This window comes from Panthera uncia, chromosome D1 (assembly GCF_023721935.1).
Source record: "Panthera uncia isolate 11264 chromosome D1, Puncia_PCG_1.0, whole genome shotgun sequence".
Classification (NCBI taxonomy): Eukaryota; Metazoa; Chordata; class Mammalia; order Carnivora; family Felidae; genus Panthera; species Panthera uncia.
The window spans coordinates 56,447,799-56,466,218 of record NC_064808.1 but is presented as its reverse complement, the minus strand read 5'-3'; the positions used below and the strand labels follow the sequence as shown (position 1 = coordinate 56,466,218).

General features: G+C 44.0%; 2 protein-coding genes across 3 annotated transcripts in view; both read right to left on the bottom strand.

Annotated features, from left to right (window-relative positions):
- Positions 1 to 5,005, bottom strand: part of UVRAG (UV radiation resistance associated) — a 296,234-nt gene extending 291,229 nt beyond the window's left edge. The window contains exon 1 of one of the 2 annotated variants that reach the window (XR_007455275.1): positions 4,678 to 4,994. Coding sequence is in view for 1 of the 2 variants with exons in the window: in XM_049619579.1 (XP_049475536.1) it covers positions 4,678 to 4,794 (117 nt within the window). In the remaining variant the exon portion in view is untranslated. Of the gene's footprint in view, positions 1 to 4,677 lie in introns of both variants that reach the window. The other variant, XM_049619579.1, reaches the window with a different exon arrangement.
- Positions 1 to 18,420, bottom strand: part of RPS3 (ribosomal protein S3) — a 780,806-nt gene that overhangs the window by 397,656 nt on the left and 364,730 nt on the right. The gene's annotated exons all lie outside the window — the stretch shown is intronic.

The following is an 18,420-nucleotide window of genomic DNA, read 5'->3' as shown; positions in this document are numbered from 1 at the left end:
CAGGGGCTATAAATGTTAATAGAGCTAATATAGTCCACCTCTTCCAAACACAGGAGAAGAAAAATAAATGCTCTTCAAATCAGCGAAAAACATTGAGCGATCAGAAAAATTAATGCCAAGGACAAAAATAAACCTGCAATTCACGAAAGAAATTACAATGTTACATAAACCTATGCAAAGATGAAATCCATAGGGTTGTTTGAAGGATAAATGAGATCATGTACTTAGCACAGTGTTTTGTATACATTAAATGAAGCTATTAAAATATAATAAAGAAATACAAATTTAAATAGCAAAAATATATACATATGTGTATATAGATGCAGGTTATACACATTCATATATGTATAAGTTATATGATTATATTCTACATATATTATACATATATATAAAATCATATTGGAAAACACTGAGAAAACTTCCGATGCCCAAAGCTGACAAAATATGATGGGTAAACAAACCCTGTCATAATCTAGTGGGAGTAGTGTGGTGGACGTGTCCTTTCAGGTAAACACTTTGCTAATATCTTCTAAAGTTAACAAAAATGAAAACATAAAAATAAAAAATAAAGTTAACAAAAATGTACATATAATAAAAGTATTCATGTACATATTTTATATGAAGTATAATTCTATGTATTTATACCAATTTAAATATATACATATATCCTTTGAGTGATTTCACTGCTCAAAATTCAACCTAAAGAAATATTAGCACAAGTGTACAAAGATACCTATATGTGTATATTCCCTGCAACAATGTAACAGATAAAACTGTACAAAGGGCTACCAACAAGGGGTTAAACAAAGCTATGTGAACATTATTATGCAAAGTATGGTAGATGTATATACACTGACATGGATGATTGTCTAAAACAAATAATAAATAGTAAATTTTTTCTTAATTTTTAAAGGAAAGGAATAAACCAGTTCAGGGCTGTTGAAACTGGGGTTTCCATGTACATATGTTTCAAGAAAACCAAAACCGCATGCAAAACTGCGTTTACGTATGTAAGTGCATTTTCTAAGGAAGGTGTCTATAGCTTTTACCAAATTCTTAAAGGAATATGTGGCCCCCTGGAAGGGTCACTGAACAATCACTAAAAAACCACCCATTTCTGAGTATCTACAGAAATGTAGTTTAGGTTAGACTCAAGTGAGGAAGACTCTGGGGAGGAAAGTGCTCTCAATTAAACTTTTAGGACGTATTAAATGCCTCTACCACAAAACACAAAATTTTATTTCAAAACTCTAAATTTAAGGGTGTGAAGGAAGTTATTCTTCAGATGAGCTTATATTCACTAATTATAAACCTCAACCAAAAATTAAAGATCAAAAACAGTCTTCAAAATGTGTGACTAGTTCATGCTTAAATTACAATTAAAGTAAGATCATACAGAAGCAAAAGGAGGCAAAGATTAAGTAGTAAGTAGTCCCATTTGACACAGACAGGTTGACAATTATGGACTAGTTACTCACACAGACAAAGATTCAGGAGTTACGCAGCCTTAACTAAACTTTTTTTTTTAACGACAAGTGGATTAAAATAAGACAAAAATAAGTTGGGTCTTATACATAGTTTTGTGGGCTTTCTTTGAGCAAAATAGATAAGTCTTTTCCTGGAGGCAGATTAAGGTGATTCCAATACCTTTAAAACTAATACAGTAAATTAACATTTTAAACATTACAGCCATGAGAATCAATGGGACTTAATGAAAACTGAAATAAATGAGTACAAAATAGCAGGGATACTGTCTACCCTAAGATGAAAATACACTTAGAACAGTGGTTGTCAATCAGGAGTAATTTTGCCCCTCTAAGGGACATTTGGCAGCCCCTGAAGACATTCTTGACTGTCAGGACTGGACAGGTGCTCCTAGTACCTTGTGGGTACAAGCTATGGATGTGGCTCCACATCTCACAGACTGACCTACCCACTCAAAATTGTCAACAATGCCAAGAAGCAGCCTGGGGGAACCACTGAATCTATGCTTTGAGACAATCAGCTTTAAAACAGAAATCCTAAAACAGTGTTTACTTATTTGTTTCAAAAGACTGACATCTTATCAAATACCATGGGATCCAGTAAAACGATACAATTTTCGAAGTGTCATTTAAAAGAAAGTTATCAACTGATTTTCCAATTTATCTAAACTTTTTGAATTTTGCAAAAGCTACATGGAACAACAACAAAAGACAATGAATTCATGCTAAATACACACACATCCTATGATGCTCACAGACAATACTGAGCAAAAGAAATCAGACAAAGAAGACCACAAAAAAATGTGGTCTTTGCATGATACACCGTTTGCGTTTATACACCATTCAAGAGCAGGCAAAAACCGATCTCTTGTTAGAAATCAGACTAGTAGTTCCTTTGGAGAGAAAGAAAAGGTAGAGATGGGAGAGAACATAAAGAGGACTTCTGGAATGCTAATAATTTTGTATTTCTTAATTTGGGTGATGGTTATATAACTGTGTTCACTTTGCAACAATTCATCAAGCTGTGTGCTAAATAATCAGTGCAGTTTATACAGATAACACTTTTACAAAAATGTTTATTTTTTAAATGTTACTCACACCCTAAAAACCTGAACACTTTGACCCACAAAGCTAAATGAACGTCAGTTGCAAAAGTAAAAGTATTTTCATTATATGGGCACTTTGACCCACAAAACTAAAAAAAACGTCAACTGCAAAAGTATTTTTGTTATATAGGCTACCTTCCAAGAATTCAAGAAGGATGACACCCCCAGAAAGCTGTAAATACCATACTCAGAGCTCATATGGCATTCAGCTAAACACTTAAGCCACTATGTATCCCTCGGCACAAATCCAAAAATTTGACAAAGGCTTACAAATGCAGTTAAATTTATTCCACGGACAGTTGAGCTATTTCCCCCATTTTAAACTGTGAACTGTTATCAGAGAACATGCTCTATGCAACAAATGATGCTTCCTCTTTTCTAATCCCACATTTTCCCAAAGCTCCCCCAAGCTAAATCCCTCTTGGCCCTCAATACTTAGGATTTCTCCAGGCTGCTCCCAACAGTGCCCACCATCGCCTCTCTCAGTATCCATCCTCACAATCCACCTCCCCACACACATGAAAATGCACATTTAATGCTCATTCCTAAGGCTAGTCTTCCCCCTGCCAGACTTCTAATCTTTCCCAGGACCTCATAAATACAATCCAAACCTCACTACCCTCAAACTCCTAATATTCTCCACCAACTCGCTTCCCAACAGCACCACAAAACTAGGGCACATGCTAACCCCAGCTTTTAAATGCTCTTCTCCCACATAAAAAGTCCTGCCGCTGCACACAATTCAGCTCAGTGGCCAGTGCAGCTAAGACCTCCAGTGCAGCTCTCCGCTTTAGGACCCCCTCTACTTTTCCTGCTTTCAAACCCATCTCATTTCCCCTCCACCCCCTGCCCCAAACTCTGCTTTCTTCTTTAAGAATTTCCTAAGTACTAGGGCAGGGGTAGTTGAATGCAGGGTGAAGGACCGTGCTCCATCCTGTGCGAAGGTTCTCAAGTCTCAAGCACACAGCCATGGGCCCGGGCTACAGGGTCCCAACGCTGGACTGTGAAACCCAGCCTCAGCACTTCCTGACTGCAAGGCCTTGGACGTGGGATTTTCCATCTTTGAGACTCAGTTTGCTGAACTACAAAACGGGAAATCATAAAAAACAGCTATCTCATAGAACTGTCAGGATGAAATGAATTACTGGCCATTGAGCCCTTGGCACAAATCCTACATGGTTAAGTCTCAGGAACTGACAGTTTTTCCTTGGGTCCTCTTCATGGAAACAGGAATACGAGAGAGGGTGAAAGGTCCTTTCCTGGCAAGGGAGAGGTGGAGGGAAGAAGTACCATACAGACATACGGCTGACACCGAGAATTGTGTCAGATCCCCCAAGCTCAGTGCTCTCTCTTCATTATCCGCTTACAATGTGGACCCGAGAAGCCCTCAAAACCCCCGCTAAAGGATGGGGTAAGACACAAACATATACATCAGATCCTCCTTCCACGGGGAGTCCTTTGAGGAAATGAAGGAGGAAGGCGCCCCTAAATTGCTAAAACGCGATCCTTGGGGGTCTGAGAATCAGGAAGGAAACCCCAAAGCCCCAAAGGATTTCTCCTGGGAACCCGAGGGGAGTACTTCATAACAAGGAGATGAAAAGTAAACGGTAGAAACCATAAAGATTCCTCAACTTCTCCCGTAGGAAAGAGTACCAACTGGTTTCTCCGCAAGTGGGTAGAGAAAGGAAAAGCGCTTTCCCCATCTCTCAGGTGACTCCCGGGCTTCCCCGGGTCCCTTCCCAGGAGGAATGAGGAGGAGGGTCCGCGCAAGGGAATCCCCAGCACCCCAGCTGGGGAGAGGCGGGCTCAGGCCGGGGCCCCCAGGGAGTTCCACTGGGTCTCTTCCCGTCTCTTTGCAGCCGGTCTCCAGTAACGGGATCCCTCCGGGGGACTCGGGGATCTCCCAGAGCATCGGACATCGCTGGCTCCCTCGCCTCACAATCCTAAAGTCCTCGGTCCCCCGAGTTCTCCCCGGCACTCGCCCGGGTCTCCCGGCTGGCACAGGGTCCGCCCGCCGCCCACGGGCTCTCCTCCCCGGCCTCCTGCCACCCCACCCCCTACCGAGCACCGCGAGCCCGCGGGCTTACCTGCTGAGAGGGCAGCTCCACATGCAGGGCCCGCGCGGCAGAACCGGGTGGCAACGCGGCGGCCGGGCCCGGGGGCGGCGGGGGGACCGGGCCCCCGACCGACGCGGAGGCGCTCATCTTGACCCAGGGGCCGCCGAGCGGCGGGGCCCGCGCTCCTCCGGCATCCGCCACCACAGCGTAGCCACGACCCGCCGAGCCCCTGCAGCCCCGAAACCCGCCACCCGAGAGGCAGGACGGCTCTACCCCACCTCCGGCCGCCGCGGCCGCGGGCTAAGGAAGAGCCATATTACCGCAGTGCAACCCCCACCACCCCGCCGAGACCTGGCTTGCTCATTGGTTGTGCTGCCACGGGGGCGGGACCCAACGACGGCCAAGGGGTGTGCTATTGGGTAGAAGGGCTGTCCATCGACGGCCGGAATGGGCTCGGGGCGGAGGGACCCGGGGATGGCCTAAATTGCGTCTGTCAAGCTGGGGTGAAACCCGGGGCGTTGCTTCTTTTTTCCCCAGTCTAATTGGTTCTTTCACTACCGTGGGGCGGAGTCTCCTGGTAGATCCGCAAGGGCCATTGCTCTAGGCTGGTGTCAGTTGTCAGTACAGGGAAAGAGGGGCGGGGTCTGATTAGGTAGCGCGAGCGCCTGGGCTCTGTTGTCACGTGCAGGAGGCCGGAGAGTCACCTGATAAGTGAGAGTCAGTCCTCGGAGCCACTTCCGCCCGAACCTAGTTGCCCTGGTAACCGGCCTCCCCTTGGACGGCGGGGACCCGTTTGGCGCCAGCTGGGTCGCGAAGGCTGGGCTACTGTTGCAAGTTCTCTGAGCAGCCTTTTTTCCCGAGGGGTTCGCAGGACCGTGCGAGCATTGAGAAAGAATATTTTATCGTTCGACAAGTCACCACGCAGGATGCGCTGAGACCAGAAACCTGTCGGGCAGTCCCTGCTCTTCCGTGAGCAACTCCAACCCACAAGTCCACTCCCCTCTTCGCACTCCACTAACTAGCACGCTGAGCTGCACAGTGTGTGCCAGGCACCCGGAAAACGCTGTTTCACCTCTACCAGTGTGTTGCTTATGCTATCCCTAGAAAGCCTGTGCCACTTTTCACCTTCTAGTGCCTACTTGCCCATCAAATCTCCTCCGCTGGTGGAGTCCCTTCTTCCAAAAGGCTTCCCTTATCTACTCTGGGACCCTGAGTTAGGAATCTTGCCTCTACCATATTTCTTACTATTCTATTGCATTGTCTTCTAATAAGTGTGTAACACACTCACACACACACATTGAATTCCTCGAGCCAAAGGACCTTGTCATTCATCTCTGGATTTCCGGTGCCTGATGGATAATCAGTGTATGTTTGTTTTCATTTTTTTATGTGTATTTATTTTTGAGAGAGAGAGAGAGAGACAGCATGAGCGAGGGAGGGGCAGAGAGTGAGGGAGACACACAATCGGAAGCAGTCTCCGCCCTGTCAGCCCAGAGCCTAGGGAGCTTGAACTCGCCAACGGTGAGATCGTGACCTGAGCCAAAGTCAGACCCTTAATGGACTGAGCCACCCAGGTGCCCCGGTATATGTTTGTTTTTTAGTGAAAAACCAGTTCAAATGCAGCCTCTTCCAGGAAGACTTCCTTGAGCATAATGATAGCATCTATAGCGATTGCTTCTATAATAAATAGCATTAAGTCATTCTGCAGGCTATCAATCTGCCTTCCCCCCCCCCCCAAGACTATGAATTTCTCCACCACCTGGACTGACATAGCTGAAAGAACACAGTGTTTTAGAATCAGACACAACAGGAATCAGGCACTTTTGCGATCTTGGCTCTGCCACTCTCTAGCTATGTGTTCCTGGGCAAGCCAGTTCCTCACTCTCAGCTTTAGTTTTCCCATCTGTAAAATAATAAGATTGCTGTAGAGATTAAGTAAATCAACATATGCAAAATGCCAGAGAAGCGCTCACATACAATAATTGCACTAAAACTAGTTTAATGAAAGGGAAGCATGGGGCGCCTGGGGGGCTCAGTCGGTTGAGCGTCCGACTTCGGCTCAGGTCACGATCTCGCGGTTCGTGAGTTCGAGCCCCGCGTCAGGCTCTGGGCTGATGGCTCAGAGCCTGGAGCCTGCTTCCGATTCTGTGTCTCCCTCTCTCTCTGCCCCTCCCCCATTCATGCTCTGTCTCTCTCTGTCTCAAAAATAAACATTAAAAAAAATAAAATAAAAGGGAAGCATGCTATCTTTCCTGGGTGTTCAGAAGCCTGAACACTCTTTGGTTCTGACCCCAGAGCTGGCTAACATGGATGTTGCACTGTCTCCTATTCTGAAGCATCCAGTGGTTCCTCATGGGTGGTGTGGTCAGGTGTTTGTGGAGAAGGGATTAGTTAGGAAATCCCAAATCTCATCTGGTTCAACTCGTGGCATGCCAAAATCTGTTGGAATTTCACAGAAAACACTTCTGTTTCCAAGCTGTGTTAGTTTCCTTAGGCTTCTGTATCAAATTACCACAAACTAAGTAGCTTACAACAATAGCAACAGATGTATTCTTTCACAGTTCTAGAGACCAGTAGCCCAAAATGAAGGTGACAGCTGGGCCTCTCTTAGAAGGCTCTAAGGGAGAATCTTTTCTTGACCCTTTCATCTTCGGGTGGCTCCAGATACTCCTGGGCTCGGGGCTGCATAATTCCAACCTCTGCCTCCATCTTCTCATGGTCTTTTCTTCTTCCTGCATATTCTTTTCTCTTTCTTATAAGGACACTTGTCTTAGGATTTAGGGCCCGTGCAGATAATCCAGGTCTCGTTTTGAGATCCTTAATTACAGAGACCTTTTTTCCAAGTAAGATGACATTCACAGGTTCCAGCTTTAGAGAATGGACTCATTTTCGGGGGAGAGGGAGGGAGCATCATCCGACCCACTACACAAGTTAAGAAAACGGGCCTATAGAGGGGCCCCAGGGTGGCTCAGTCGGTTAAGTGTCTGACTTTCAGCTCAGGTCATGATCTTGTGGTTCATGAGTTCAAGCCCCATGTCAGGCTCTTTACTGACAGCTCAGAGCCTGGAGCCTGCTTCTGCCTCTATGTCTCCCTCTCTCCCTCTGCCCCTCCCCTACTCACTCTGTCTCTCTCTCTATCTCTCAAAACAAAAAATGGGCCTATAGAGACAGAACACAGAATCACTTCTTTCTCCTTTGAAGGTCAGCTCTGAATATTAGCTAACTTTATTACTTGATTCATTCAACAAATGTTCATTGAGGGCTTCTCTGTGGCAAACCCTTTGGTTGGTGCTGGGAAATCAGACTCAGACTCATCCCCAGGGAAGCTGCCCTCTTTACAGGGAAGTCCAATAAGTAAAAAAAAAAGAGTGATAAACCAGCTTTTCAGTCTGAGGGAAGTTCAGGAGCTGTGGAAGCCAGAGAAGAGAGTCGAATTTCAGTCACAGTAGAGGTGACATTTAAACTGGGTATTGAAGGGAGCACCTGGGTGGCTCAGTCAGTTAAGCGTCCGACTCTTGATTTCAGCTTGGGTCATGATCTCGAGGTTCGTGGGCTCTGTGCTGACAGCATGGAGCCTGCTTGGGAATCTCTCTCCCTCTCTCTGCCCCTACCCCGCTTGTGTGTGCTCGCTCTCAAAAATATATAAACATTTTAAAAAATTGTTTAAAAAATAATAAAATAAACTGGGTACTGAAGAACCAATAGGAGTTTGCCAGGCAGAAAGTGAGAAAAGGATATTCCAGCAGAGAGAGCAGGATCCAATCTTTCCACCAGCTTTTTTAAAAAAAATTTTTAATATTTATTTATTTTTGAGAGAGAGAGAGAGAGACCACGACTGGGGGAGTGGCAGAAAGAGAGAGGGAGACACAAAATCCAAAACAGTCTCCAGGCTCTGAGCTGTCAGCACAGAGCCCAACATGGGGCTCGAACTCTGAATGAGCCGAAGTCAGACACCCAACCAACTGAGCCACCCAGGCACTCCGTTTCCACAAGCTTTTAATGACATTCAAGTCTGTACCAGGCCGATCACTGGGCCCTGGAAATACATACCTCAAATAAACAACCCTTCTCAGACTTTTCCACTTACACCAAGAGAGCTGGAATGCTCACCCCAGGGACAGGACAAATACCTAAAATACTTGCATAATGTTCAAGGTAATGAGTGTAAAATGTTTTCCCACAGTGCCTTGGGTGTAGTAAGTGTTCAATAAATGCTATCATTTTTATATGTCCTATTTTATTCTAAAAATTCTTGTATTATCTTAGATACTTTTCCATAATATGACTATATTTGTTTAAACATAAAAATATTTCTAGGGCACCTGGGTGGCTCAGTTGGTTAAGTGTTCAACTCTTGATCTCAGCTCGGGTCATGATCTCACTGTTCTGAGTTTGAACCCTGCATCGGGCTCTATCCTGATAGCACGGAGCCTTCTTGGGATTCTCTCTCTCCCTCTCTCTCTCTCTGCCCATCCACTGCTGGCTTTTTCAAAATAAATAAATAAAAATATATATGTTTCTAATCACTTAGAATTAAATTACTATAATATTTCTACAGTGCTATATGTCCCCTAGAGAAACATGTATCCAAGTTTAAGGAACATGGATTCTAAAGTAGCCAAATACAACATGCATGCAGTGATAGAAGAAAGATCAAGGTCAAGTGGTAATGAAATGACTGACTCTACAAGAGCTGGTGGGCAAAGTCAAATGCAGGCTTCACAAAAGTCTTATTTTTTTTTTTAATGTTTATTTATTTTTGAGACATGAGTTTGAGTGACATTTTTGACATAGTTTGAGACATTTATTTTTGAGACAGAGCATGAGTGGGGGAGGGGCAGAGAGAGAGGGAGACACAGAATCAGAAACAGGCTCCAGGCTCCCAGCCATCAGCCCAGAGCCCGACGCGGGGCTCGAACTCATGGACCATGAGATCGTGACCTGAGCTGAAGTCGGACGCTTAGCCGACTGAGCCACCCAGGCGCCCCTTCACAAAAGTCTTAAAAAATGATTGGGAGTTTGACAGATGAACAACAGGGGGTTAGCTCTGTTTGGTTCAGGGATGACTAGTGTTTTAACAGCTAACTAGTACCATGTTGGATATCGAAACCAAACATTGTTGGCAGGACCAAAAACTGAAACACCCCAAACGATTTTACCTCTTCTTCTTCCTCTTTCCTTAGTCTCTATATCTCACGGGCATGATGCATTGGGTAAATAAGAGGAAGACAGGCCAAGTTGGTCTTTTGATGTCTCAAATTTAATTAAATTAAACCTATCCCCTTCCTTTCAAGTCCTCTTTCTCCCATTTACTTACTCACTTAGCCAAACATCATTCAGACCTGTACCAGGTGCCCGGCCAGTCCGCTATATTTATAGAAATAATTCAAATTAGAATCCCTGACTGCAAGGAGGTCATAGGTAATTTCTATACAAAGTGGTAGATGCAGTCATTGAGATGATGTATAAAGTATCATGGAAGTACAAAAGAAGTTGCTAACTACTGTGTGTTGTGCCAGAAGGCTTTCTAAATAAAGTCTTCTGGGCAGAAGCATGAGCTTTGCCTGAGCAAAGGCACTGAGGCCGAGGACTTGACACTGGCCTACTTTAAGGGGCTGAAACAAAGGCTGCCTGGGGGCAACAGGCAAAGAGGCCGGAAAAGGAAGATGGGGCCACACAAGAAGAACCTGACTGCAGGGCTGAAGAACTTGGCCTCAATCTTAGGCAACGGGAAGTCATTTGGAAAGATCCTCAGGCAGCCCTGAAGATGCAGCTTTCAAGGAGTTGGGTTTGAAGAACAAGACTCTTGCAAAAGGCCAGGTGAGAATTGTAAAGCGAAGAGACCATTCCCCCAAAGAGCCTGTACCCAACAAAGGCGGGTGCCTGGGCAGCATTTCTCCTTCTCCTTTCTAAACTCTTCAAGGTTACTTTTTTGAAAAAGGCTTCATAGATGTGACCTAATGGCTACCATCTCTGGGCCCCCACTAAGACCCCGACCTCTCTTTAGTACCTATACCCATGTGCCTAGTCATATGGTTTGTGTTTGTCTCACCTGCTGTACTATGAACTCTTCCTTTTGATTTCCTTCTGAACTCCCAGCATCCTGACACGGAGGACAGGCTCCATGAGCTTCAATGCGCAAATGACTGAATGGATGAATCAAATCCATGAGTGAGTTGATGAAGGCCCAGGTAAGTGAATGGTTGTTAGATGACACAGAGCCTCCACGCCTCTCCCATTGGACACAACCCCAGAGGGAGGAAATGAGCTTGGCCAGGCTCACCCAAAGTTTGTAGCAAACCTGAGACAAAGACTTGGGCTTCTGGCCCCCAGGACCAGTGCTCCTTCCTCAATCCCAGTGGCTTTCACACTGTCATGGAGGTTAAATGTGCCAATGTGGGAACATGAGTTTGGGAATTCACACACCGGCCAAGAGGACACACATTAGATCGAAGCGCGTCTAACCCATGGGGCTGAGTTAGTCGGAGCTCCCAGAGAAAGCTTTCCTTAGGAACTGTCTTTTATAGTGAGGTCTGAAGGGTGAGTAGGAGGTTAACTGGACAAAAGGGGCTAGGGAGAGCAAGAGGAACAGTCTGAAGAAGGCGCAGGGAGCATTGAAGGAACTGTAAGAAGGCCAGGCAGGCGTAGGCGGGAGAGGCAGCCGGCATGGAGGAGGAAGAAGGGGAGGAGAACAGTTTTTGGAAGAAGTTGATATTTCAAAAATAAAATCAAAGACCTCCTTCAATGTCATTTACAGTTTAGTGTTGCTTTTATTTGTAATTTCATACGGCAGCAGCCGCATCGTCTTTCAGTGCTTAGAGCTTCTGAAGTTTTCGTCCAGCCGTGATGGCACAGAATGAAGTTGGAGATCTGGGCAGGGTCCAGATCCTGCCAGCTGTGGTAGCCCCAGGGGAGTCTGACCTTGAGGTGTGTGGACAACTACGGGAGGGTTTATGTAAGTGGGGGGTGGGGAGGGTGTTACATGATCTAATTTATGTTTTAAAAATGTCACTCTGGGGGCATCTGGCTGGCTCAGTCTGTATAGCATGCGACTCTTGATCTCAGGGGCGTGAGTTCTACTCGCATGTTGGGTATAGGTTTACTTAAAACAAAAAACAAAAAAAGAAAACAAAACAGAAGAAAAAACAAGTCATTCTGGCAGTTGTGTCCAGAACAGATGCAAGGGTGGGGGAGTGATGAATTTAGTAACAGTAAATTGTGACATTCCTTTGTTGAGTTAGAGGACAATTAGAATACAGGGATATGGCTAAGTTCCTGGGGACAGAAGAGCTCAAAGGATGCCCGATTGCCCTCGTTCCCTGCCAAAGACAGGCATGGTCTCACAGGGTTCCTGAGAATGAGCATTCTGGCTGCAAAGTGGGGTGTCTGAGAGCTCCAAGCCTGGGGTAAAAAAAAAAAAAATGTGATCATAGGGATGCCTGGGTGGCTCAGTCAGTTAAGCATCCGACTCTTGGTTTCAGCTCAGGTCGTGATCTCACGGTTCCTGAGTTCGAGCCCTGCATCAGGCTCTGTGCTGACATAGGGCTCTTCACTGGTGGCACAGAGCCTGCCTGAGATCCTCTCTCTCCCTCTCTCTCTGCCCCTTCTCTGCTCTGTCTCTCAAAATCAATAAACTTAAAACAAATTTTTTTAAATGTGACCTGAGCCTGCAGCTAATTGACTGCAGGATTTTAAGTAAATTCATTTCCCTCCCTAACAGGTTCTCTGGGGGCTAGAGAAAACTAAGGTTTTCCTAGTACTTTACATACATTACCATGGACCATCCCCACAGGACCCTGTGAAGTAGGTATTATTGTCCCAGTTTTACAGAAGCCTAAAAAGCAGCTCTGGAAATGAGTGCCCAGATTCACATGGTTCTTCATGGCAGATTGGCTTGTAAACCCAGGTCTCTTGCTTCCCGAGCTAGAGCTCTGTCCCCCATGCCACACCACCTGCATTAATTAGAATACACTATTTAGGACTGAATTTTCCCAGAAGAACGAGAATCTTACTCCCATCAACAGCAAAGTGAAGGCAGGGCGCCCGGGTGGCTCAGTCGGTTAAGCGCCCAACTTCAGTTCAGGTTATGATCTCATGGCTCGTGAGTTAGAGCCCCCCACATGGGCTCTCTGCTATCAGTGCAGAGCCCCCTCTGGATCCTCTGTCTCTCTGCCCCTCCCCCACTTGCATGCGGGCTCTGTCCAAAATAAATAAACATTAAAAAAAAAAGAATTCCAAGAATTCATCAAGCATGGAGCCCTTCTAAGCACCAACTGCATAGGTCACATCTGGTGAAGCTGGCCTTGATGAGAGTGTCAGTATTGGGTTCAGGGGCGGAGGACAGAATGGTAGCAATGGAAGATTGGTTACATACAGAAGGATTGATCAAAATAAATAGATATATTAAGGATAATGGGAGCCAGTTTTCTATCAGAAAAAGGAGTTACAAATATAGGAAGAGAAGGAGCTTGGATGAACCCTGTGGTGATAGACCATAATTGTTCAGATCTTGGTTTCTTTCTTTCTTTCTTTCTTTCTTTCTTTTTTTAAAGTTTATTTGCTTATTTTGAGAGAGAGAAAGCTTACTTGGGGGTCGGGGGAGAGAGGAGAGAGCAAGAATCACAAGCAGACCCCCACTGTCAGGAAGGAGCCCAATGTGGGGCTCAAAACCACAGACTCTGAGATTGTGACCTGAGCTGAAGTCGGATGCTCAACCAACTGAGCCACCTAGGCACCCCTAGATCTTGGTTTCTGAATACCATTCTCCACTAACTGGAATCAAGATTCTCTGAAGAAGTGGCTGAGTCCAGGATTGGGCCAGAAAAAGTACAAGATGACCCTAGGACATGTAGTTGTGCCAGAAAATAAGGCAGTACTCTTCCCCCCAAAAATGATGGAGACATGTCAAAAGGACACAGAAGCCAGTTTGGTGGGGTTCCCACTGTCCAAATCTGGAGCAGCTTGAACATCACGATAAAAATGATAGAATAGCATATAGCCCACTGAATAAAATAGGGATCCATGAGTCTTCATTGATATAAAAAGGCGAGGGGGGAGACATTTTCAAAGTATGGAAAAGAGTAACTTTACAATGTAATACGACGGTTCCCAGCTTAATCGAGCGATACAGTGAGCATCAATCAATAGGACACACTGAAATCATGATTGCCTGCTAGGATGGGGGGAGGAGGGTCGATCACTACCTCTGTGATATTTCTGCTAAAGATGGACTGGCTTGGACTTACGTCAGTTACAAGGAAAGAGTAGACATAACAACACTAAATGGTGTTCTACAGAATACTGGATCATAATCTCCAAGACTGTCTAGGTCGTGATAGCCAAGGAGAGACTGAGAAATTCTCACAGAGAAAAGGAGTATGATACTGTGATTTATAATAAGAAATAGATATTTGGTTCTTTATTCACTGTTCCTGGCACATAGCTCCTAAAACTTGTAATTTCCTATACGAGAGCCAGCAGCGCATCTTTCGTTACAATATTTAGTTTTGTTCTCAGTTCCTGAAAGCTTCAGACAGTGAAATGAATGTCTTTTGTTTCCATAACAAGTCCCGTTCAACTGTATTTGAGTTTATTTTAACGAGGTGACATTTGGAAAGCCCCAGATAACTTAAGGATGGGGGCTGGTTGCCAGGGGAACACTCCCGGATTAGAAAGTGGAAACCTTCAGCATCCTCCCTCCGTGTAGACTGGGTTTTAGAAGCAGTCTTACTCCAGTGTTATCAATCCTGCATTGTATTGCTGCTAGCAAGAGTCTTACGGCTTTTTTTTTCTTTATTTTTTTTTTTAACTAAGCTCTTGGCCCAACATGGAACTTGAACTCATGACCCCAAGGATCAAGAGTCACATGCTCTACCAACTGAGCCAGCCAGAAGCCCCAAATTTTATTTACACAGTGAAGTCATATTTATTTTCAGAATACATTTTTATACCCCAGGCATTTAATTAAAAATATGTCTTTTGTGTTTAGAGGAAAAATATTTTGTATCAGTTTTCATCAAAAGTAATTAGAAATCTCAAAATGTGTTTGATATTTTAGCCCTGAGAAAAGGAGCTTTCTAAATGTGTGTAGGTGCAATTCCATGTTATGTAAAAAATGGAGGAGATAAAATCGTGTGCATTCATGACACCAATGTTAGATGAAAACACGCAAAGCAAAACTCCCTTAAGCAGGAAGTGGTGAAAAATACCTTGAAAAATAGTTTACAAGGGAGGGAAACAGGGCTATGAAAAGAGAAGTTTGGAATACATCTGGGGCAGAGATTCGTTATAAAAATTATGGTTGAGGCCAAGTAGTGGGGGGAATTCCTATTTTCTCCTAGTGATCCTATAAACCAATAAAAGGGAATTTCTTCCACCTCTCAGAAGTATCAGGAAAAAGTGCCTTCCAAAATTGCAACCCGCCTCACATAAAGAAAAGGGAAATACAGTTGACTCTTGAACATGGGGTTTAGGGATGATGGCCTCCCACACAATCGAAAATTTGAATATACCTTTCACTTCCCCAACACTTAACTACTGAAAGCCTACTCCTGACCAGAAAGAAGCCTTACCGACAACATAAACAATCAATTAACGCATTTTGTTTATACACTGTATATACTGTTGTATTATATACTGTCCATTTATAATAAAGTAAGCTAGAGAAAAGAAAATGAACAGAGAAAATACTTTTACAGAACTGTGTTGCATTTACTGAAGACAATCTGTGTCAGTGGACCTGAGCAGTTCAAACCCGTGTAATTCAAGGTTATTTTATTGATGAGAGGACCTGACTCTGCCTTCCAACTCCTCCCGTAGGTGATATAAACATATTGAAATTCACCACTTGGATTAGGTTAAGCCATAAACCAGCTGAGTTAAAACGAAAATTCATTCTATCACAGTTCTGCATGCCAGAAATCCCAAATCAAGGTGTTGGGAAGGCTATGCTCCCTCAGAGAGTCGAGGGGAAAACCCTTCCTCTCCTCTTCCAGCTTCTGGTGGCTCCAGGTGTTCCTGGGCTTGTGCTGCATAAGTCCAGCCTCCTGCCCCCTTCACATGGCCTTCTCCCCTTTTCCCTGTGTCTTCTTTCTCTTAGGACACTTGCCATTGGATTTAGGGCCCACCTACATAATCTAAGATTATCTCTTTATTTCTGCAAAGATCCCTTTTCCAAATAAAGTCACCTTCACAGACCATGGAGTTTAACTAGGTACATATCATGTGGTGGGTCACTATTCAACCCACCACACCATCCTGATGTGTGTCCTGTCCCTTTTTTCTCTCAGGCCAGCCTGCCAAAAGATTGAGAAATTAAACTGTTACTAATCTGAACTAGACTGTTTTAAATTAAGATGTTAATTTTAATCTCCAGAGTAACCGCTAAGAAAATAACTTACAGGGGCGCCTGGGTGGCTCAGTTGGTTGAGCGTCCAACTTCAGCTCAGGTCACGATCTCACGGTCCGTGAGTTCAAGCCCCGCGTCGGGCTCTGGGCTGATGGCTCAGAGCCTGGAGCCTGTTTCAGATTCTGTGTCTCCCTCTCTCTCTCTGACCCTCCCCCGTTCATGCTCTGTCTCTCTCTGTCTCAAAAATAAATAAACGTTAAAAAAGAAAATTAAAAAAAAAAAGAAAACTTACAAACATAGAGCAAAAGAAACAACAGGAGAATTAAAACAGTGTATGAAAAAACATTTAACAGAAAAGAAGGCAGGAATGGAGGGAGGGAGGAACAAAAAAGACACAAGAAAATAGCAAAAGGGCACATGTAAATTCTACTTTATCAGTGATTATATTAAATGTAAATAGACTTAATGTTCCAATGAGAAGACAAAGTAGAAGTATGGATAAAAAGAAAAAAGATCCAACACTATTATGCCTTCAAAAGATACATTTTAGGGGCGCCTGGGTAGCTCAGTCAGTTAAGCGTCCGACTTCAGCTCAGGTCATGATCTCACGGTTCATGAGTTCGAGCCCCATGTCGGGCTCTGTGCTGACAGCTCAGAGCCTGGAGCCTGCTTTGGATCCAGTGTCTCCCTCTCTCTCTGCCCCTCCCCTGCTCACACTCTGTCTCTGTCTCTCTCTCAAAAATACATAAAGATTAAAAAAAATTTTAAAGATACACTTTATATTCAAAAACACAAATAGGTTGAAAGGAAAAGGATGGAAGAAGACGTTTCATACAAGTAGTAACTAAAAGAGAGCTGGGGTGGCTATACTTTTATAGGGTATATAAAATAGATTTTAAGACAAAAACTGTGGGGCGCCTGGGTGGCTCAGTTGGTTAAGCATCCAACTTCGGCTCAGGTCATGATCTCAAGGTTTGTGGGTTTGAACCCACATCGGGCTCTGTCCTGACAGCTCAGAGCCTGGAGCCTGCTTTGGATTCTGTGTCTCCCTCTCTCTCTGCCCTCTCCCGTTTGCATTCTGTCCCTCTCTCTCTCTCAAAAATAAATAAGCATTATTAAAAAAAAAGACAAAAATTGTTACTAGAGACAAAGGGAATTTTATAATGATAAAAGGATGACTCCATCAGGAAAATGTAACAATTATGAACATACATGTACATAGCAGCAGGGTCCCAAAATATATGAAGCAAAAGGTACAGAATTGAAGGGAAAAATAAACAATGTAACAATAGTTGGAGGGTTCAATACCCCCATTTTCTTTTCTTTCTTTTTTTTTTTTTTTTTTGAGCACTTTAAGGACATTGTTTTTTTTTAAATATAATTTATGGTCAAATTGGCTTCCATACAACAGCCAGTGCTCAGCCCAACGAGTGCCCTTCTCAATGCCCATCACCCACTTTCCCCTCTCCCCTGCCCCCATAAACCCTCAGTTTGTTCTCTGTAATTAAAAGTCTCATGGTTTGCCTCTCTCCCTCTCTGTTTGTAACTTTTTTCTCCCTCCCCTCCCCCATGATCTTCTCTGTTAACTTTCTCAAGATCCACATAAGAGTGAAAACATATGGTATCTGTCTTTCTCTGACTGACTTATTTCACTTAGCATAATAGCCTCCAGTTCCATCCACGTTGCTGTAAATGGCCAGATTTCATTCTTTCTTGTTGCCAAGTAGTATTCCATTGTTTATATAAACCACATCTTCTTTATCCATTCATCAGTTGATGGACACTTAGGCGCTTTCCATAATTTGGCTATTGTTGAAAGTGCTGCTATAAACATTGGGGTACAAGTGCCCCTATGCATTAGCATGCCTGCATCCCTTGGGTAAATTCCTCACAGTGCTATTGCTGGGTCATAGGGTAGATCTATTTTCAATTTTTTGAGGAACCTCCACACTGTTTTCCAGAGCAGCCGCACCAGTTTGCATTCCCAACTACAGTACAAGAGGGTACCCGTTTCTCCACATCCTCACCAGCATCTATAGTCTCCTGATTTGTTCATTTTAGCCACTCTGATCTGTGTGGCTAAAATGGCTTTGATTTGTATTTCCCTGATGATGAATTGAGCATCGTTTCATGTGTCTGTTGGCCATCTGGATGTCTTCTTTGGAAAAGTGTCTATTCATATCTTCTGCCCATTTCTTCGCTGGATTATTTGGTTTTTTGGATGTGGAGTTTGGTAAGTTCTTTAGAGATTTTGGATACTAGCCCTTTATCCGATATGTCTTTTGCAAATATCTTTTCCCATTTCATCAGTTGCCTTTTAGTTTTGTTGATTGTATCCTTTGCAGTGCAGAATGTTTTTATTTTGATGAGGTCCCAATAGTTCATTTTTGCTTTTAATTCCCTTGCCTTTGGAGATGTATTGAGTA